The 23,542-nt window shown below is 34.9% G+C and overlaps 1 protein-coding gene across 1 annotated transcript in view; it reads left to right on the top strand.

Annotated features, from left to right (window-relative positions):
- Nucleotides 1-2,702: 2,702 nt before the first annotated feature.
- LOC127791399 (cellulose synthase-like protein E1) overlaps nucleotides 2,703-23,542 on the top strand; it is a 41,735-nt gene continuing 20,895 nt past the window's right edge. Inside the window, exons 1-2 of the mRNA XM_052321263.1 lie at nucleotides 2,703-3,012; nucleotides 3,094-3,415. Coding sequence (XP_052177223.1) covers nucleotides 2,738-3,012; nucleotides 3,094-3,415 — 597 coding nt within the window. The 5' untranslated portion in view covers nucleotides 2,703-2,737. The remainder of the gene's footprint in view (nucleotides 3,013-3,093; nucleotides 3,416-23,542) is intronic.

Genomic DNA, 23,542 nt, shown 5'->3' on the forward strand with positions numbered 1-23,542 from the left:
CCTTTCTGTCACCCTCCATTCAACCTAACCAAACAAGGAGGGTGGTATTTCTTCACCAAAGCCATTATGTCCTACTTAGTTATATCCTTTAACAAAATAGCCAATTTAGATACTACATCCATGGTACTAGGTTTGACCCACCGAGCTTATGGGTAGTGGCTCCCAGCTTGATCAAGTGGGAAGACATTTCATGTACTGTGTTGCCCACCCTTGGCCTTTTTAAAGGACAAATGAAAGAATTAGAAGTAGAGTTGGACAAAGTGTTCGAGCTAGTACACATTCTAATCTAGAGAAAGGGTTTTAGGAATTGGTAATGGAGGAAAACATACCAGTCCAATAAGAGAAAGCTAATGGTCTAACAAGAGATAGGAAGAAGATACCGGTTGAGCAACCAGGGAAAATAAACCTGAGTTGCAAGAAACTTGTTGCATGTTCACTACAAAAAAAAAAAATGACATTTAACGGCGTTTTTTTCTTCTTTTTTTTTTTTTTACATTTAGCGGCGGTTAAACCACTGGAATAACTGCCGCTAAGTCATATTTTTTGCAATGGTTTCAAAACTGCCTTTTAATAAATTTTCAAGCAATTGGGCCTAATTCTTCATGAAATAGGAAGCCCAAATAATCCTTAAAAGGCCTCTTATTCCATCTACAAGTCAACCCAACTTGGAGAAAATGGAATGCAAAATTCGTAGGTGATGCTGAATTTTTGACAGCTTTGACCTTCTATCACTCCAATAGCCATAGCTTTCTGTAAAAAATTTGAATTTACGCATCGTTTGAAGCGTAGAAAAGTAGACATATAGAGCTCTCACATATATTTTTTTTTCAAATTTTTTTGACATTCCAATTGATACAACTTTTATTTTTAATCGGACCATTGGGTAGCGAAAATCCATAACTTTTGCTCTTCTTTCTCATTTTTCCTTCAAATCCTTTCAACATGATAAATTATCTAAAATTAATATAGAAAATATATATAAGCATAAGAATTAAGCATAAAATCAAGTAATAATGGTATAGAAAATATGTAAAAAAATATTAGCACATAAGTGATAATTGACTATGATATGCAAGCTCTTTGTATTTCAAGTTTAATCAAGTTGCCGAAGAGTAAACTCGAGTGCTTGATGGGCTTACTTGAGTATTTGAAGTATAATAAAGTGCTAACAAAATATACTTGAGTATAGACACTACAAAAAAAATGATTTTTTGCGGCGGTTCAGAAAATCGCCGCAAAACATCGTATTTTGTGGCGGTTTGCAAACCACCGCAAAAGACGTTTTTTGCGGCGGTTTCCAAAAGCTGTCGCAAAATTCACTAAGACATTTAATTTTTCAGCGGTTTTAAAAAACCGCCTAAATTGGGACTAAATTAACAAAATAATTAAAAAATTAAATTAAATTTCGTGACGGTTTCTTACAAATCATCGCTAAATTAAAAAATAATTAAATAATTAAATAACATTTGCGGCGATTTTTTGAAACCGTCGCAAAATTTGTTAAAAATTTTAATTTAGCGACGATTTTTGAGAAACCGTCGTTAAAAATTCAATGAACCACAACTTGTCGTGTGTCTCCATCCTAATTAATATAGTATCACCATGTGTTCTTTTATTTAAATGTATGTTTGATTGCATTATTTAGAATTTAATTTTAGGTAATATTGACTAGAAAACAAAAATCACCTCACCCCTTAGAAAATGAATTCCATGGAAAGAATCTTTAAATACTTGTACCATACATATTTTTTTATAGAAAAATTAAGAGTGTTTGATTATTTTCTATAGAAAATGCGTAATAATTACATATTTTTCATGAAAAATGTGTGCAATCAAACACATTCTGAGTGATTTGTTAAAAAATTCAACTCTAGATCTCAATCTTGGAGGATCCAACACCTATCTAGGAGATTTGTTGTTATCTCAATCTATCCCAATGAATTCTTTGCTAACATGAGATAACTAAACCTGAGAATCTGAGGGATAATTAACTAAGTATCCTGGCTACAGCTGCCTATATAATAGCCAATACCCTTGTAGGTAAACCATTTCACTCATAAGCACTTGTTACATGCTAGTTGTTATTCCTTACTAAATTGAGCGTGACTATTTTGGAAAACTTAATCCACCTCTTGTTGCAAGTGCTTATATCAAGGACAATGGATCCCATTCATCATCATCACTATTTGAAAATCAAATATGCAACTACTAATGAAGAACAATTGTAAATCCAAAATTCAAATTATACAAATCTTATTTGCGTACCACATTTTGAGTTGAATTATTTAAATTTGGATGAAAGGCATTCTCAACAATTTATAATTATAAAATATTATTATTTATTTGAGTAACATTTGTTAAAATAATTAAAATAAAGTTATATCAAGATAATTTATCTGAATGAGGGAAGAGATAAATTTATCTGAAAAATTTAATATAAGAAGTTTCTAAATAAAATTAACAAATACAATAAAAAATATTTTGTTTTGAATGATTTTCATATTCTATTTATTTTTCAATTTATATGAAAGATTAGGTATGATTCTTAAAAATATATATATATATATATATAGTTGTTAAAATATTATTATTTCTTTAAAAATTATTGTTTTGTCTTGTACATCGTAGGTAGATGATAAGGGAAAGAAGACCACAAGATGTAATTGTTATATATATATATATATATATATATGTTCCGTATAGAGGCATACAGAGAGAGAGAGAGAGAGAGAGAGAGATGGGAAGCAAGGGTGAGTACGTTCCATTGTTCGAGACAAGCAGAGGGAAGGGAAGGGCGATATACAAAGCGTTTGTGGCATCAGTGTTTGTGGGTATAGTTTCCATATTGACATACAGAGCCACAAACATCCCGGCATGGGAAGAAGACGGGTTTGTGGGCTGGATTTTCTGCTTTGCGGCGGAGCTCTGGTTCGGCTTCTACTGGCTCCTATCCCAATCTCTTCGCTGGAACCCCACCTATCGCCGCACCTTCAAGAACAGGCTCTCCCAGAGGTGATGATCTCTCTTCTCAATAAATATATAAATGTATATATTCTATATATATATTGAATATTCTATTCTGTATATTTGTAGGTTTCAGGATGACGAGCTCCCGGGAGTGGACGTATTCGTGTGCACGGCGGACCCGAACATGGAGCCGCCGGCGATGGTGGTGAACACTGTGTTATCGGTGATGGCGTACGACTACCCGCCGGAGAAGCTGAGCGTGTACGTCTCCGACGACGCAGGCTCCGAACTTACTTTCTATGTTCTCTTGGAGGCGTCTCGCTTCGCCAAGCACTGGATTCCGTTCTGCAAGCAGTTCATGGTGGAGCCCAGGTCCCCCGCCGCTTACTTCCTCTCTTCTTCTTCCTCTCGCGATTCCGTTCCGGCTGAATGCTTCAACTCCGTCAAGGTATTTACTTCGTCAGGATTCTTGGTTAGTGGGATAACTGTTGAAATTATAAAGTGCCTAATAATCGCGTATGATGGTTGGTTGGGTCTCTCAATTTACAATTATTTTTCATTGTTCGGATCCATGCTTCAAATATATGATTTGATTTCCTTCTTTTGGCCCCCTGTTCTCACTCAGCAAAAGACCTTGGGTTTGTCTTACGTCACTTGACTGGAAGGACCCAGTACAGTAAGTGGTCTTATCTCAATCAACAGTTAAAATAATCCAATCTCCTTGTAGAAAAATACAAATAAAAATCGAATCTTTGAGGCATCCCGTTGTTTATTTTTAGTGCGTGGGTTTTGTTGATTCCACTCGTAATCCTGGCGTGCATGACTTGACCTTTCTTTTTGCCATTTCGTGAACCACTTATTATCCTATTATGACGCTCCGAGCGTGACTTGATGAAATATGTAAGAGTTTTAAAAGAAGTATCAGGAATTAAATTCTTTTGATGATATTTATTTTATATAGAGGTGTAAATTAAATGTCTTATTTTATGTATATATAGACTGTGACCCCATCCAAATTTACCCGATCAATAAATTGGGAAAGACCACGACCGTCTCCAAAACTAATAGGGACAAAGCTCAAAACTTAAGTTATCTAATAATAATAATAATAATAATAATAATAATATTATAATATTATTATTATTATTATTTAAAGTCCTGGTGGATGCGATGAGGTCGAGTACTGTGGCCATGTAATTTAAAAAAAAAAACAAAAATATTTGACATCACTTTAAAATCTCATGTTATAGTTTTCATTTTATTTTTTTATTTTATTATAATTTTTGTGCTATAGTTAATTTAATTTAATTTTTTATGTTCAATTCGTGCTTAATATCAAAAATGATTTGGCTTGTGTTTTGTATACGGCCTCTTATTTTATTTTAAATTTATTTTGACCGGATATTGAGTTATTATATTTTTTGTCATTTTCAAAAGAATATTACTTGATAGAAGTTCATTATTACGTTATGTTTTGTCTTTCTAATTTTTAAATATTTTTTTGGCATAAAGTTAAATCCAAAATTTTTATTATTACATATTTATTTATTTTATTAAATAAAACTTTTGACTTGACTCTGTCTTATTTCCAATTAAGCCAACAAGAGAATGTCAATGTAGCAATAACCCTTCACATCAGTCTGCCACCACTGTAGAGACAACCATCACTCAGGCAACCAATTGAGACCAAGTTCTTTTGCCTTGCCCAAGAAAGATCTCTAGTCGCCATTAAAGAACACGAGCTTGATTCAAACCACCACTGATCAGCAGGGATGGTAATGGGAAGTAAAGTTGAAAGTAATAAGGTCGCTTGTGAATGCTTCGTTCGGGTTTATTTATATGCTTAAATAAATAAATCTAAGTTGTACTTTTAAGTTTACTTTGTAAACTAGTTGAGCTTAAATTTTAGGGGGGCCGGTGTGATTTGTTTGGGCCTGTAAACATTGTAAATTTTTACTTAAGAATAGGTACTCTTTTCAATTAGATTAGAAAGACAAGGGGTCATGTGAACTGAAACACCATCTATGATTCAAGGAGAAGTTGAGTTGAGTGTTTTCCCAGCCAGATTGCCAGAATGAGTAGAAGTAGGTTTACCACCTAAAAGCAAGATAATTTGATCGTATTGCCCTTTTGTTAGTCCCATAATAAGAGATGGATTTGAGGCACTTTCATCACACTCTTGAGATGCATTTATTGTAAAAGGTGAATGTTTATAAAGGCTTTAGATCTTCAATGACTCACTTTGCACTTTTGATTTGTTGCCTCCAAATTTCCAATTTACTGGATATCCCGCAATCTCAAAACATTTGTCATTCGTATGACCAATTTTCTTACAATAGTCACAACACTCTTTTCATTTTATGAGGGGTTGGAGCAAAGACCAACATTGGTTTTATGAACTAGGGTAGTTGTTTCATTCATCGATGCTCTAGATGAAGCCAAGCAGGGGCAGAGCTAGGCAATTTTTCCAGTGGGGGCGAGCGACGGAAAGTCGGGGCTCGAAGAGACGAGACCGAGGCAGCGACGCCAATGAGCAATAGAGTAAGAGAGCCAAAGAGGTAGCAAGTAAGAGATCGAGGGGAGAGCCGATGGTCGGCGAGGGTGAGTGACTACTGAGGGCGAAGGGTCCAGGGGTGACTGGTGAGGTGACAAGAGTGAGGCTGAGGCCGAGGCAGTGCTGGTGAGCGACAGAGGAGGACAAGCGAGGCGAGCAACTCAGGGATGATCCGAGTCATCTAACGGAGGCAAGGAGGCGGGAGCGAGTGAGAGCGAGAGACTGGTAGGCAGACAGCTTGCAACCGATAGCGAGTGAAGCAAGAGAGGGAGAAGGGCAGGGAGGTGGGCGGCGGCTGGCAGTGGGTGCTTGAGCAAGAGAGGGAATGAGTTGTCTAAGTGCGGGCCAAGGCCAAGGCTCGAACTGGGCCTATACTGGCTCTGCCCCTTAAGTCAAGGTAGTTGCTGATAGAATTGAACTTATATGACACACACCAAGAGGGGGGGTGAATTGGTATAATTAAAAAAGATTTCTTTTGAGAAGCAAAGATACTTTCAAATGGTGAAGAGTAAATATGGAATTTTATCAATGAACATTCAAAGTCAGTAGAAACAGAAATGCAAAGGAAGCAAGAAAAAATATGGAAAGCAGTGAAGACACGTATTTATAGTGGTTCAGCTTTCCAAGCTTAGTCCATTACCTTAGCTATCAACTAAGGATTTTAAAACCAATCTTTACTCTCAAACCCCCTACTCAATACGAGCAGGTCCTCTAGTCCTTGACTAGGGAACTTACAACCTCCCAACTTAATGGGCCCTCTAGCTACCGCTAGGAAAAATACAGAGAATGAAATGGAGATTCTAAGAGTACAACTCTTAGTTACAAGCTCTCTCTTTAAATGTAAGATCGAGGCTTAAAAGTACTATAACAGTAAAATATCAAAGCCTCTTAAATGAAAATACAGAGAGAAAAGTTAAAGCTCGATGTAACAGTGAAGGCATGATCGTTCAAGATATTCAATGTGTTTTCAGCAGCCTTCAATGCATCTTCAACCACCTATTTATAGTTGATGGTGGGTAAGTTTGAATTTTGGACCGTTGTGGGTGGTTGGGCGAGCATTTAATGCGCCAAAAACTAGCCGTTATAAGTTTCTGTGAAACACATAGTCGACAGAGAAAATGGGTTAGTCGACTATTTTATCAAATAAAGCTAAGCATAGTCGACAGACAGAAAGAGATAGTCGACTATCTTTTAATATAAAAAAACCATAGTCGAAAGATGCAAGTGAATAGTCGACAGATGAGAAAATGTGAAGAAAATTTTGAATTTACAGAACAAAAATAGTCGACAGATGAAAAGCCATAGTCGACTATCCTTACTTGATAGTCGACAGACTAAGAAATAGTCGACAGATGCCTCACATAGTCGACAGATCAAACCAGCATAGTCGACTATCCTTATACATAGTCGACTATCCTTAACAGCATAGTCGACTATTCTAAGGCATAGTCAACAGAATGAAACACATAGTCGACTATCCTTTTGAAAACATAGAAAACTTTAACAAATCCACATTTTGATCTTTTTTGAAGGCAAGTTGAGATTATCAAAAATATATTTTTAAAATAAATATCACTCAACCAAACTCAATATTTTTTCTATAGGATTTCATATCTTGCTTCAAAATTCATGTATTACAAATTTATTTTCTCATTCATATAATCCATACCTTACTTCACAATTCACATATTAAAAGCTATTTTCTCATTTACATAATCCATGCCTTGCTTCATTTTATAAAAGTTATTTTCTCATCTATGTAATCCATATTGTAGAGATTGATTTTCATATAGTCATTATCAAAACCATTTTATTACTAAGAGTAAAATATCAATCTCCCCCTTTTTGATGATGACAAAACAACTATGAACAATTATGAAAATCAATTCATCATTTTATCTCCCCCTTTTTGTCAATATCAAATAAAAAAAAATACTCCCCCTTTTTGAAACACACTAAGGCTCCCCCTTAAACCAAGCTGCACATAGAAATTCAACTAAACCATTCAGCTAGATTGAAACATACATTAAATAAGAGAAAAATGTCAAAACATTCATTCATAAAGTGATGCTTGAGTTCAACAAACCATAGAACAAAAAACAACTAGTAAAGCTGCTAAAATAAGCATACATAAGGCAAAAGTAAAGTGGAATGTATGATGAGGGCATCATCTAAACATCTGGAGAGATGGAAGAAGGAGAAGACTGAGCTGATGAAGGAGAAGCAACTGATGGAATGGATGGAGATGCAGCAGGTGGAGGAAACTGAAAGGAAAGCATCTGAATAAGCTGCCCCATCTGAGACGATAGATCTTCTTGCTGCTGATGAAGACTCTGTAGATCTATCCTGACTTCTTCTCTGAATTCTTGCAGACTGGCTTCAACTCTAGAGATATCTAATTTGAGATCTGCCATACCTTGAACCACTGGATCTTCATGAGATGAAAATGGTCCTTCTGATCTTCTCTTCTTTCTAGGGGTTTCAGGTTTGTCAGCTTTAACCCATTCACCATCTTTATTTGCATAGCCAATTCTAATGGGTGTCTTGTCATTTATATGTTGAGAGAGATTGAGATATACTTTTCTAGCACTGTCCATGTTCCCAACCAGACTATCCAGTAAAACACTGACTGTCATACCATAGGGAAGTGACCTAGTTTTGGTGGAAAATGAGTCTATCATCAGATTTATCATTAGTAAACACAGATTTGGCCTTCTCTTAGCCTTAATGCATTGGAGTAGCCATAAGTCAAGTCTTGTAACAAGAGAGAAGCTTCCATTTCTAGGGTAGATCATCTAACAACAAATAAGATGAAGAATCCTAGTGTTTAAGTCCATACTTGACGTGTCAGTGATTTTAGTTGTAAGAGAGTCATTTCCTATGACTTCTTTACTAGCCTACACAAAGTCTTGAGTCCAAGAAGCATACTCTTCTCCTTCTAAAGGAATTTTAAACTGATCGTGGATTAATGTCAAAGTGATTTCCATATGAGAGTCCCCAATGTTGGTCCTAAACTTTTTATTCGACTTTCTTTTGTGATAGGTATTGTCAGCATTGGAATAAAAAGCCCTAACTGCATCTTCATATATGCATCTATGAATTGTTAGAAAATCCCACCAACCAAAATCCTTAAACGTTTGAATGTATGGAAAACCAATGGTGTCTAGAAATGATAAATCCAAATATCGACCGACAAGAACTTCGCGGGACTCAAAATGAATGGAATACCTTTCTTGTTGTCCCTCAGAAATGAAAAGCTGAAGTTGAGGCCTCGGTTGAGATGGAGGACGGCTTGAAGAACTAGATACCTTCTCTTTTCCTTTTCCTTTTCCCTTATCCGAGTTCTTGGTACGCGCCATTAAAAAAACTTGAGATAGAGAGAGCAAGAGAGATCTCGGAATATGACCGAGAAAATGATTTCCGAATGTAGTCGAGTAGAAGCGGGTGATTTTGAGAGCTTTGGCACTTTAAAGAAAGAGATGGGCTATCGGTAATGCCAAGAAGAGATGGAAATTGACACTTTCAAAGAGAGAAGGAGAGAGCAAATCGGCCACAAGGGAGAAGTTAGGGTTTAAGAAAGCCGATAGTCGCCTATTCTTTAAATAGGCGGGATATGATAGTCGACAGATGAGAGAGGTATAGTCGACTATTATTAAAAGAACTGAAGGAATAGTTGACAGATACAATGAAGCTGTCGACTGATTTTTGCTTTATACTTAGCGCATAGTCGACTAGGCTGAGCCTTCTGTCGACTATCTTAGCAATCTCACAACATCTTAGTCGACAACAGCACAAATGCTGTCGACTATATTTAAGATTTAAACAGATTAATTTGCAGAGATGTGCCCCAAACATCACATATAAATTTTGGCCTGAAAGCATTCTGTCAATAGATTTTATATTGATTTGACATATTTGAATCTTGGCCGTATCAAATATATATATAAACAGGAGCAAGAAAAGAAATCAATTACCACACACTTACTCATGTTATAATTAGTCCCAGATCACTCCTAAAATATTCAAACTTTTCTCTATCAAGAGGTTTTGTAAAGATGTCTGCTGCTTGATGATTTGTATCTATGAATTCAAGACTTATGTCTCCTTTTTGAACATGGTCTCTAATGAAGTGATGTTTTACTTCTATATGTTTAGTTCTTGCATGAAACACTGGATTTTTTGTTAAAGCTATAGCACTAGTATTATCACATTTTATTGGGATGTTATGAAGTCTTATGCCATAGTCTTCTACTTGGTATTTCATCCACAATATTTGAGCACAACAATTTCCAGCTGCTACATACTCAGCTTCAGTAGATGATAGAGCCACTGTATTTTGCTTTCTACTTGACCAAGATACTAAACAATTTCCTAAGAATTGACATGAACCACTTGTATTTTTTCTATCTATTTTACATCCATCATAATCTGCATCAGTGTATGCTATTAGATCAAAAATATTTGATTTTGCATAAAATAGTTCTAGATTTGCAGTTCCTTTTAGGTATCTCAAGATTCTTTTAACTGCTTTTAAATGAGATTCTTTGGGATTGGATTGGAACCTTGCACATAAGCACACACTAAACATAATATCAGGTCTACTGGCTGTTAGATATAACAAAGAGCCAATCATGCTTCTATAAAGCTTGTTGTCCACAGCCTTGCCTAACTCATCTTTGTCTAGGCTTTGAGAACTACTCATAGGTGTAGCCATAGGTTTACAATCTTGAACATCAAACCTCTTGAGAAGATCTCTTATGTACTTTTGTTGAGAAATATATATACCTTCTTCTTCTTGTTTTATTTGTAATCCTAGAAAGTACTTAAGTTCACCCATCATACTCATCTCAAATTCTCCTTGCATAAGATTTGCAAATTGATCACATAGAGATTTATTTGTAGATCCAAAGATGATGTCATCTACATATATTTGAACTAATAAGATGTCCTTATCATGACTTCTTATAAATAAGGTTGTATCTATTTGGCCTCTTTTAAATCCTTTTTCTAAGAGAAACTTACTAAGTCTCTCATACCATGCTCTAGGGGCTTGTTTTAGACCATATAAAGCTTCAGACAATTTGAACACATGATCTTCATACTTGTGATTTTCAAAACCAGGGGGTTGTTCTACATAGACTTTTTCATTAATATATCCATTTAAGAAAGCACTCTTAACATCCATTTGATATAGCTTGAAATTTTTGTAACAAGCAAATGCTAACAACATTCTTAATGGCTTCTAATCTAGCAACAGGGGCATAGGTTTCATCAAAGTCAATACCTTCTTCTTGGCTATAACCTTGAGCCACTAGCCTTGCTTTGTTTCTTGTTACAACTCCATTTTCATCCATCTTATTTCTAAATACCCATTTTGTGCCTATAATAGGATAATCTTTTGGTCTTGGCACTAATTTCCAAACTCCATTTCTTTCAAATTGATTTAATTCTTCTTGCATGGCTATAATCCAATTTTCATCTTCAAGAGCTTCTTTGATATTTTTGGGTTCAACTTGAGATAGAGAGGCAGCAAATTGACATTCATTTCTAATGGAAGATCTAGTTCTAATGCCTTTGGATGGATCTCCTATGATTTTATTCTTTTTGACATATTTCCTTTCTCTTGGAAATGTTGGTTCTTTTTCTACTTGCTGCTCTTGTTCTTCTTCAAATGGATCATTTTCTTGAGAATTAGATTCATTTTGTCTTATTGAAATCCTTTCAAAATTTTGAGTTACATCATTTTCACCATCTTCTCTAGGTTTTGGAACCCCAATGCTTATGTCATCAACTATTACTTGAATTGTTTCTTCTACTACTAAGGTTCTTTTGTTGAATACCCTATAACCTTTACTTTGAGATGAATATCCTAAAAATATACCTTCATCACTTTTAGCATCAAACTTACCTAGTGATTCTTTTCCATTATTGAGAATATAGCAAGTACTACCAAAGACATGGAAATGACTTATGTTAGGCTTTCTTCCTTTAAATAATTCATATGGTGTCTTTTTCAATAATGGTCTCATTGAAACTCTATTAAGGATATGGCAGGCAGTATGCACAGCTTCTGCCCAAAAGTATTTAGGAAGATTTTTTTCACAAAGCATTGTTCTAGCCATTTCTTGTAAGGATCTATTCTTTCTTTCTACTACACCATTTTGTTGGGGAGTCCTAGCACAAGAGAAATTATGATCTATTCCATTTTCTTCACAAAACAGTTTGAAAGATTCATTTTCAAATTCTCCTCCATGATCACTTCTTATTTTTGAAATACAAAAACCTTTTTCTCTTTGAATTCTTTTACTAAATATTTCAAATGACTTAAAGGTTTCATTTTTGGATGCAAGAAAGATAACCCATGAGAATCTAGAATAATCATCTACTATTACCAAAACATATTGTTTACCTCCTAAGCTTAGAGTTCTCATTAGACCAAACAAGTCTAAGTGAAGTAGTGTTAGAGGTCTAGATGTTGATACTTCTTTTATTGGTTTGAATGAAATATTGATTTGCTTGCCTTTCATGCAAGTGCCACAAATGTGATCTCTTTCAAATTTAAGCTTAGGCAATCCAATAACAAGATCATGTTTTACTAACTTGTTTATTAGGTTCATACTAGCATGCCCTAACCTACTATGCCACAACTAGGAATTTTGAGTTGAATTTGCAACTAAGCAGTTCTCCATTTTTGGTGATTCTAGAAATGTGAGATAGATGTTTCCTATTCTATTTCCTTTTAATTTTGTTTCTTTTGTCTTGGAGCATACAACTTTACAAGAATTAGCATCAAAACAAACTTCATAACTTAAATCACACAGTTGACTAATACTAATCAGATTATGTTTAAGACCATCAACAAGAAATACATTTTCTAATGTAATGTTTTCAAAAGAAATAGAGCCCATACCTATGATCTTACCTTGAGAGTTGTCACCATAGAAAACCTTACCTCCTTCCTTGAAAACGATGTTGCTGAGAAGATCTTGATCTCCTGTCATGTGCCTAGAGCACCCACTGTCAAGGAACCACTTGCTCCTTGAATCATTTGAAACTAATGCAGCCTACACAAGAAATCATTCATGTTGTTCCCTTTGGTACCCATATCATCTTGGGTCCATACTTGTTAGAAGATACTACATCTTTAGGAACCCAAACTTGTTTGAATTTTTGAGGAAAATTTCGTATGAAGCATTTGTTGACTGAGTGACCATCTTTTCCACAATAGTGACAGTTAATACCTCTTTTTGAAAACGTTGGTTTGAAAGATGATTTTCTTTGAATAAATTTTTGGTTTGATGCTTTAACAAACATTGTTTTACTGGAGCTTGCTTGAAATGGATCAAATCCAATTCCTTGTTTATTTCCAAAATTTCTTTGAGCTCCAAGTATCATCTCTAGTTTATTTTTACCTTCAACTAATTTTTCTAAAGATTCCTTCATGTCTTTGTTTTCTTTCAAGAGATTTTTCTTTTCAGTATATAAACTGTCTCTTTCATTTTCCAACATTCCTATTTTGATTTTCAGATCATTTACCTTATTTTCTAAGGAATTTAATTCTCTTTTTAAAACACTATTTTTCTCATTCATATGCTCACATTCACCTAGCAAATCATTGAATGCATCATGAAGTTCTTCAAATGTAAATTCAGAAATTGAATTTAGATGCTGAGAGCTTACCTCGTCTTCAGTGTTGGCCATAAAACAAATGTTGGCAACTTCTTCATCTTGAGATTCATCACTTGATGAGAGCTCTTCTTCACCCCATGCAGCTAGAGCCTTCTTCTTCATTTTTCTTTCCTTGCGATCCATCTTTTTCAGTTGAGGGCAGTCACTTCTAATGTGACCTAGCTTCTTACATTCAAAGCATCGAAGCTCATTAGTTGGATTAGACTCTTTTTAATCTTTTTCTTTCCGAAATATTCTCCTTTGATTAAACCTACCTTTCTTCATAAATTTCCTAAATTTCCTAGCTAATAGTGAAAATCATCATCTTCACTTTGAGAGTTTTTATCTTCATCCTCAATTTTAAATGCTACATTTTTGTTTTTCTTGGAATCATCAACTTCATTTCTTTTCATCATTATTTCATGTGTCATTAAAGAACCTAGCAAGTTGTCAAATGGAAGTGTATCTAAGTCTTTTGCTTCTATTATGGCAGTGACTTTAGATTCCCATGATCTAGGTAAACTTCTTAAAATTTTTCTAACTCTTTCTCCATTTGTAAATGTCTTACCTAAGGCCTCTAAAGTAGTAACAATGTCATTGAATCTAGTGTACATATCTTTTATGGATTCGTCATCTTTCATAGAAAATAATTCATAATCATGGACAAGAAGATTGATTTTCGTTTCTTTTACCTGATTTGTTCCTTCATGTGTTACCTTTAATTTGTCCCAAATTTCCTTAGCTGTTTTGCACGTTGACACTCTGTTGAATTCCTCTGAGCTCAGTGCACAAATAAGAGTATTCATGGCTTTAGCATTAATCTCCATATCTCTTCTTTCTTCTGGTGTCCAGGTCTCAATTTTCTCCATGTCAGCTAACTTGATGTCCTTATAAACTGCTTGCATTAAGCTTGAATCCTGCATCAAATAAATTTGCATTCTTGTCTTCCAGTAATTATAGTTAGTTCCATCAAAGAATGGGGGACGAGTGGTGCTTAGACCCTCAGATTGGGATGATGATGCAAAATGAGCCATATGATAAGATCTTTTTCCCTAGGTTGTTAAACCGATAAAAACAAGGGAACTTGGCTCTGATACCAATTGATAGAATTGAACTTATATGACACACACCAAGAGGGGGGTGAATTGGTATAATTAAAAAAGATTTCTTTTGAGAAGTAAAGATACTTTCAAATGGTGAAGAGTAAATATGGAATTTTATCAATGAACATTCAAAGTCAGTAGAAACAGAAATGCAAAGGAAGCAAGAAAAAATATGGAAAGCAGTGAAGACACGTATTTATAGTGGTTCAGCTTTCCAAGCTTAGTCCACTACCTTAGCTATCAACTAAGGATTTTAAAACCAATCTTTACTCTCAAACCCCCTACTCAATACGAGCAGGTCCTCTAGTCCTTGACTAGGGAACTTACAACCTCCCAACTTAATGGGCCCTCTAGCTACCGCTAGGAAAAATACAGAGAATGAAATGGAGATTCTAAGAGTACAACTTTTAGTTACAAGCTCTCTCTTTAAATGTAAGATCGAGGCTTAAAAGTACTATAACAGTAAAATATCAAAGCCTCTTAAATGAAAATACAGAGAGAAAAGTTAAAGCTCGATGTAACAGTGAAGGCATGATCGTTCAAGATATTCAATGTGTTTTCAGCAGCCTTCAATGCATCTTCAACCACCTATTTATAGTTGATGGTGGGTAAGTTTGAGTTTTGGACCGTTGTGGGTGGTTAGGCGAGCATTTAATGCGCCAAAAACTAGCCGTTATAAGTTTCTGTGAAACACATAGTCGACAGAGAAAATGGGTTAGTCGACTATTTTATCAAATAAAGCTAAGCATAGTCGACAGACAGAAAGAGATAGTCGACTATCTTTTAATACAAAAAAACCATAGTCGACAGATGCAAGTGAATAGTCGACAGATGAGAAAATGTGAAGAAAATTTTGAATTTACAGAACAAAAATAGTCGACAGATGAAAAGCCATAGTCGACTATCCTTACTTGATAGTCGACAGACTAAGAAATAGTCGACAGATGCCTCACATAGTCGACAGATCAAACTAGCATAGTCGACTATCCTTATACATAGTCGATTATCCTTAACAGCATAGTCGACTATTCTAAGGCATAGTCAACAGAATGAAACACATAGTCGACTATCCTTTTGAAAACATAGAAAACTTTAACAAATCCACATTTTGATCTTTTTTGAAGGCAAGTTGAGATTATCAAAAATATATTTTTAAAATAAATATCACTCAACCAAACTCAATATTTCTTCTATAGGATTTCATATCTTGCTTCAAAATTCATGTATTACAAATTTATTTTCTCATTCATATAATCCATACCTTACTTCACAATTCACATATTAAAAGCTATTTTCTCATTTACATAATCCATGCCTTGCTTCATTTTATAAAAGTTATTTTCTCATCTATGTAATCCATATTGTAGAGATTGATTTTCATATAGTCATTATCAAAACCATTTTATTACTAAGAGTAAAATATCAGTTGCTTCAATCATTGGTGCTCTAGATAAAGCCGCACTTTGTTGTTTTTCCTTTTTAGATACCATAGCATAAACTTTACCAATATATAGCAATAGTTCTACGCTCAAAATTTATGTACGAATGAATGCAAAAGTTACATTTAATCCCATTAACAATTAATGTACCTTCTTTGTTTCTTTGTTTGTTATGAAAGCTTTAATAGCCTCGCTAGTGCACCTGCAAGTACAAATTGGTATGGGATCCAAAATAGGTTTACATTTAGTATGATACATGAATTCTAACCTAGTTTGTTGTGTGAGATTGGCTAATTCAAGTTTCAATTCATGTACTTTGGACACATTCCCTTGTGAGAATGTTCTTGATAAATTTCTCATGTGTCATCAACATATGCTACACTTTCATCTAATTCTTTAATTAAAGAATTTAAGATTCAAGAAATTACCATTGAGTTAAACTTAGACCAAGCTAGAAGATTAGGTGTATACATATGATAGTTATCCCCACTCAAGGGTGTGTTCACTAACACCCTTCCTAGATCATCACTTGGGTGAGGGTAATATGGTGACTTTGGATTAATGATTTTCCTAGTTGATTAAGAGGCCTCTTTTCATATCAAACTCAATGGGGGCCCAATCTAGCTTCCTCGGCCCATGGCTTGATCCTAGCCTTGCACCACCCTACAACAGCATCATTGCAGCCGCATGTTGGATACTCCCGCACTCGCTCAAGATCCCATCCTCATTTATGACAGATCCCATCCACATTAATAAGGGTCTCGTTGGCACCATGCCGCCATTTGGGAGCCCAATTGACGCCGGATATCCCATCCTATCATCCTACAAATACACGACGTATGCATGTAAGATGACCTCTCCTCCTTCTATATAAACCAACTTTCTTCAAAGCCAAGGTATGTTCTTCTCTAACCCACTGATACTCTGCCCATTTACTCATTTACTTACTTGAGCGTCGGAGTGCTTGCAGGTGTCAGCCGTCCCTCGATGGACCGGTTGCCAGAGTCCATTCCTTGCCATTGTAAGCCCTTGTTTGACCTCCCTTTTTGGGTTAGAAGGAACAGTAATCAAGACACACGAATTCATTCCATAGGGTATTGCTTATATACAAGCAGTTGCCTTCCATTTAGCCTAATTACATGTAAACATAGGGAAGAGAAACATAAATAAATCAGCCTATAAGTTAGCCTAAAATAGGGTAAATTGTCTTCAAACCCTTATAGTTTAGGTTTTTACACAAAGAGTCCTTGTAGTTTATTTTTGTCTCTAGCTAAAGGTCTTCTTATTTTTATTTATTTATTTATTTATTTTTAGCACAGAGACCCATCTATCAATTTTTAACTATAAAAACTAAAAAAATATAAAAAAACAAGAAGAACAAAATGTTCCTTTCTTCAAAATGAGATTTGTGGTAAAAGAAAGGCCACCATCGACAACAATTGTAAGGAAATGAGGGGGGAATAAGAGAGTGAGTAAGATAAGATAAGGGAATAATGAATCTCTCTAGTAGCTTTTTTGAGGGAGAATGAGCCCTACCACAAGGCTAGGGTCAACAACAAGACTTTGATGGTCTTTTTGAGCAAATTGAGTGAAAAAAAAGAAGAGAAAATAAGATGAAGACACAAATAGGAGAGATGAAGACTAAGAGTAAAGGAGAAATTGGAAGGGTTTTTAGAGGATGACTCAAAAGAGTTTTATTTTGCAATTAGGGACAACAACAATCTTTTCCTCCATTAGTGATGGTATCTAAGCAACAACATTGTTATCCTTCTCCGAAGTGATTTTAAGGCTAAGGCTTCTCTCCTCAATTATATTGATAATGGTAGATATACTAATGAGGTTGTCTTCTTCTTTGCTAGCGACTACAACGACAATATTCTTCCTCAACCTTATTTTTTAGTTACTTCTAAATGTCAATGAAGATCCATAACCTTCTCAACATGGTCATTAGTCTCATTATTAACCCTATAGCCTTGGGAACTTTGATCATCTCCCTTAATAAAAGTAGTTGGAGGTGTATGTGTGTTCTCTCTTTCCCCTTTCCCCTAGTAGTTGTTGCTGGTGGTGACCTTTCTTCCACAACAGCTTTTTTGTTTGAAGAACAAAAAGATCTATTCTTCTTTTACTTTTTAATTTTCTATTAGTTAAATTTTATTTTATTTATTTTTAAGTGTTAAAAATTGATGGAGGTGTTTGGGGAAAAAAAGTAAATTATAAAGGCCTTTACAAACCGCTAAAGGTGTTCATGTAGGTGACCTAAACCACAAGAGTATCGGGGTAATTTACCTTATATTAATTTACACTAAACATAAAATTAGGTATATTATTGAAAAAATTGAAAGCTCATTTTATTATTGAAACTAAACATAAAAATTCAGTATATTGTTAAAAAATTCAAAAGTTTGTAATAAAATTGAAACAAAGGTAAAAGTTTGGTATCCTTTTGGTAATTTTATTGATTATATAAAATAAAATAATAAAAATAAAAACACATTAATTAATGTTAACAGGTTGAAAATGGATCAGGGACCCCTTACCCACCCTTAGTGGATATCTCAAATGTCTAACTTAAGGCTCCCTTATGGGAATTTCTTGTACCATCCCTCCTAATTACTCAAGAACATCTATCTAAGTTTTGCATAGCCTTCCCAACACTATCTAGAAGACTTCCTTCTCTTTTTCATTTTCCAAGACTTTTGGTTTATACTAGGTTTAAGAGAAAAAGGAAAATAGAGAAGAGTGAGGAGAGAATCAAAATACAATTAGGATAGAGGGAGGAACCTCAACTAAATAAGACAAATCACTGTCATGCCTTCCTCATCTCCTACTTTGCTATCCTTGTCCAAAAAAGGTTCTTTCCACCCAATATTGCCAGGATTTCCTTTGCCATATTTGGGAAAAGATAATGATGACATTTTGCAGTTGCCTCATTTTGTAATTAAGAAGCAACCCAACTCAATTTGATTAGTCCTTACTTAAACTAAGTTTTAGACCTATCTTTAACTTCTTTTAAATTAGTTTAACCCAACTAGGATCAACAACCTACCTTTTGATCTGACCTTGTGCAATGGCATCAATTTCACTAAGCTATGAAAATATCTTTATCAGATGAAAAGAAAAAGTTTTATTTAATGGTAGAATGTGGTGTATCAAGGCCATGATATGGTTTTAGATGAGCAAAAATAATAATAATAATAATAATAATAATAATAATAATGACATAACTGTATGTTTATGAATTTTTTTGGCTGAAAAGGAGCCTCGTGCATCCTAAAAACATGAATCTTATTGGCTTACTTAAATCTTTATTTATCTCCACTTGCATAGTATGTGTTCCCTTTTCCCATCTTACTTATTGAAAAAGAAGTTACTTTAAGACTACCCCACATATATTGAAAAAGAAGTTACTTTAAGACTACCCCACATAAATGTTGAGAAAATAACATCAGATTAGAGTAGAGTCGCAACTAATAATTTGAGAAAAATAATTGGACACACAAATTTTATGTGGAAAACCCCTAAACAAATCAGGGTAAAAAATCACAGACAAGGATGGAAGAATTCACTATGAAAAATAATAGGAGTTACAACTTTCTCTCTAGATTACAATCAGATAATAATAATAATCTCTCTTGAAAATAGGAGAAAACACTTTAATATTTCTAACTCTATTTTTTTTTCTACAAATGGGAAATTTAAGATGCTCAACAAATGAGGTGGGGAGCCCAATTTATAGGCCTCACTTACACGTTCAAAACCCGTTTGACAGCAATGGGAGGCCAATTTTGGCAGTAAGGGACGCAGCTAAAATTGGCTACCCACTTTTTATCTTTTTCCAAATTGGTTGGCCACATTCCATTTCTTTCTTCATTCAATTTCAAGAGTGGCTACTAGAACCACAACTTTTGACTTTCCAACAATCTCTCACTTGAAGATTTGATTGAGAATTAATCAATCTTCAAATCATTCTTTCTTCCTCGTCATTCTTGTTGCTTATGTCTCTGTTAGACATAAATAATAGGAATATTTGGCTTTCTTAGAAAAATTATTTGAAGAAGGTCTTGCGGCACTTCAACATGCAAGATTGTAAGCCAATTTCTACCCCACTTCCTGTTAATTTTAAGTTATCCTCAATTATGAGTCTTAGCAGTGAAGTAGAGAGGATAGAGATGTCTTGAGTATCGTATGCATCAGTAGTCGCTATGATTTGTACAAGACTAGACATTGCACATGCAATGGGAATGGTTAGTCGATATATGAAGAATCTTGGTAAAGAGCATTGGAATGTTGTGAAAAGGGTCCTGATATACATTAATGGGACCACAAATGTTGCATTGTGTTATGGGGGATCAGACTTTATTTCTAGAGGATATGTAGACTCAGATTATGTAGGTGATCTTGACAAAAGCAAATTCACCACAAGATATGTGTTTGCACTTGCTGGTAGAACTATAAGCTGAGTTTCAAAACTGTAGTCAGTTGTGGCTACATCAATAATAAAAGCACAATATGTAGCAGCTATACAAACCAGTAAAGAAGCAATATGGTTAAAAATAGTATTGGAGGAACTCGAGCATGAACAAGAGAAGATTTCTCTATTTTGTGATAGTCATAGTGCTTTGTATCTTACAAGGAATCCAACCTTTCATTCAAAGGCAAAACACATTCGAGTTCAATACCACTTCGTTTGTGAGAAAGTGGAGGAAGGAATAGTGGATATGTAGAAAATTCATACTAAAGACAACCTAGCAGATTTCATGACAAAGGCAGTCAATTCTGACAAGTTTATTTGGAGTCAATCCTCTAGTGGCCTAGCAGAGACATAAGCAACAAGAATGGTAAGGAAGAAAGAATGGTGTGAAGATTAATTGATCCTCAACCAAATCTTCAAGTGGGAGATTGTTGGAAAGTCAAAAGTTGTGGGTCTAACAGCCACTCTTTAAATTGAATGAAGAAAGAAGTGGAAAGTGGCCAGCCAATTTGGAAAAAGACAAAAAGTGGGCAGCCAATAGAAATCAAAGGGCATCAGCCAAAATTGGTTGCGCCCTTTGCTGCCAAACATGTAAGGGAAGCCTATAAATATTCCTCCCAGCTTATTTGTTGAGCATCTCAAATATCCCATTTGTAGAAAAAAAAATAGAGTTCGAAATATTAGAATGTTTTCTCCTATTTTCAAGAGAGATTATTATTGTTATCTCCTTATAATCTATAGAGAAAGTTGTAACTCTTATTATTTTTCATAGAGAATTCTTCTATCATTGCCCATGGTTTTACCCTGATTTGTTTAAGGGTTTTCCACGTAAAATCTATGTGTCCATTATTTTTCTCAAATTATTAGTTGTGACCCTGCTCTAATCTGGTGTTATTTTCTCAACAAGTGGTACCAAAGCCTACATTGGGGTGTTTATATATCTACTTATCGTATGCTTTGTGGTTGCCACTATAAAAGTGGATCCTCCACATCTGAAAATAAGTTAGATTATTAATCACTCTGTTTGAAGGTATTAGGTACTATTCACATATACGAGGGTACTATTCATACGTATGGTTACTGTTCACATGAAATAGTGGGAGCTAATTTTTTGTTCAAAGAAGTTCGTGATAGAAGCAATGGCGACAAACCTTGAGATTGAAAAATTCAACGGGAGAAATTTCTCACTGTGGAAGTTGAAAATGAAGGCTATCTTGAGAAAAGATAATTGCCTAGTGGCCATCAGCGATAGGCCGAGTGACTTCACAGATAATGATAAGTTGAATGAGATGGATGGGAATGCTATTGCAAATCTTCATCTAGCACTAGCAGATGAGATGTTGTCTAGCATTGAAGAGAAGAAAACGACAAATGATATTTGGGAACAAAATTGTACAAGGCCAAAACATGTCACAAAAATTTTTTTCTTAAGAGAAAATTATATACTCTACGAATGTCAGAATCTACTTCGATAATAGAGCACATCAACACTTCAAATACTCTATTTTCTCAAATCACATCTTTAGGTTAGAAAATAGAAACAAATGAACGTGCTAAACTTATACTTCAAGGTCTACCATATTTGTATGATCAACTCATCATCAATCTGACAAATACTTCCATTAAGAAAATCCTAGTTTTTGATGATATTGCAGCTGCTATTCTGGAAGAAGAAAATCGACACAAAAATAAAGAAGACAGATTGGCCAGTTCACAATAAGCAGAGGCACTAATGGTGGTGAGAGGGAGATCGACGGAACGTGACTCAAATGGGAATCAAAATCATGGTAGGTCAAAGTCAAGAAGTAAGAAGAACCTGAAGTGTTACCACTGTGACAAGAAGGGACACTTAAAAAAGGATTTTTGGAATTTGAACAAGAAAGATTCCAATCCTCAAGGAAATGTAGCAAGTACCTCAAGTGAAGGTGATGCACTATGTTGTGAAGTAGCGACGACTTATGAAGGCAGAAAAAGATTTGTTGATGTATGGCTCATTGATTCGAGAGCCTCATTTCACATGACCTCTCAAAGAGAATGGTTCCATCATTATGAACCGGTCTTTGAAGGATCTGTGTACAGTTGTGATGATCATGCCTTAAAGATTGTTAGTATTGGAACCATCAAGTTGAAGTTGCATGATGGTACAGTTCGCACTGTTTGAGAAGTGCGACATGTGGAAGGCCTGAAGAAGAACTTGTTGTCTTTTGGACAATTGGATGAACTTGACTACAAAATTATGGTTGAGAAAATGATCATAAAAGTGATTCGAGGAACGCTTGTACTAATGAAGGGAGAAAATGTGGCTGCGAGGTTATATATGTTGAATGGAGAGACTTTGTTGGAAGGAGACACATCAATTGCTTCAAATAATTCAAGTGAAAGATCTACAACAGTGTGGTATCAGAAACTTGGACATATGTCTGAACAAGGAATGAAAATCCTTGTGGAGTAGAATCTACTTCCGGGTCTCACAAAGGTATCCTTACCCTTTAGTAAGTATTGTGTTACAAGTAAATTCTAGAAGCAAAGAAATTCTACAATTGGTTCACTCTTATGTATGGAAAGCACCAATTCCATCCCTGGGAGGAGCAAAATATTTTGTGTCCTTCATAGATGATTATTCAAAGAGATGTTGGGTGTATCCTATGAAGAGGAAGGAAGATGTGTCTCCAATCTTCAAAGTATACAAAGTGCGGGTGAAACTTGAATTTGGAAAGAAGATCAAGTGTCTAAGGTCAGATAATGGAGGAGAATATATCAACAATGAGTTTGTTGAATTCTGTAATCAGAAAGATATCAAAAGACAGTTCACTACTACATACACTCCTTAAAAAAATAGAGTGACAAAGTGGATAAATAAAACCTTGTTAGAAGAACAAAAGTAATATTGGGAGCTGTAGGTTTTGAAAAGTTTTTCTGGGCATAAGCAGTTAATACCGCCTGTTATGTGATAAATTAGGCCCTGTCAATTACAATTGAGTTGAAGACACTGATGGAGATGTGGACTAGGAAGAAAGCTGATTATTCAAACCTCCATATATTTGGAAGTCTAGTGTATGTGATGTATAATACCCAAGAAACTACAAAGCTAAATCTAAAATCTAGGAAATGCTTATTCTTGGGGGTATGCTAAAAGAGTGAAGGGGTATCTCCAATGGGATCCCATTGCACACAATGTTATAGTTAGTAGGGATGTTATCTTTGTAGAAGATAAACTATAGAGGAAAGAAGGTGATCATAGCACGGTGAAAGAAAATCTAGAGACTATAATGGTACAAGTAGAAAAGGAATATGAACAAAAGGATTCTTTTGAAGTAGCACGAGAGCATGAGGAACAACA

This window comes from Diospyros lotus, chromosome 15, assembly GCF_014633365.1.
Source record: "Diospyros lotus cultivar Yz01 chromosome 15, ASM1463336v1, whole genome shotgun sequence".
Lineage (NCBI taxonomy): Eukaryota > Viridiplantae > Streptophyta > Magnoliopsida > Ericales > Ebenaceae > Diospyros > Diospyros lotus.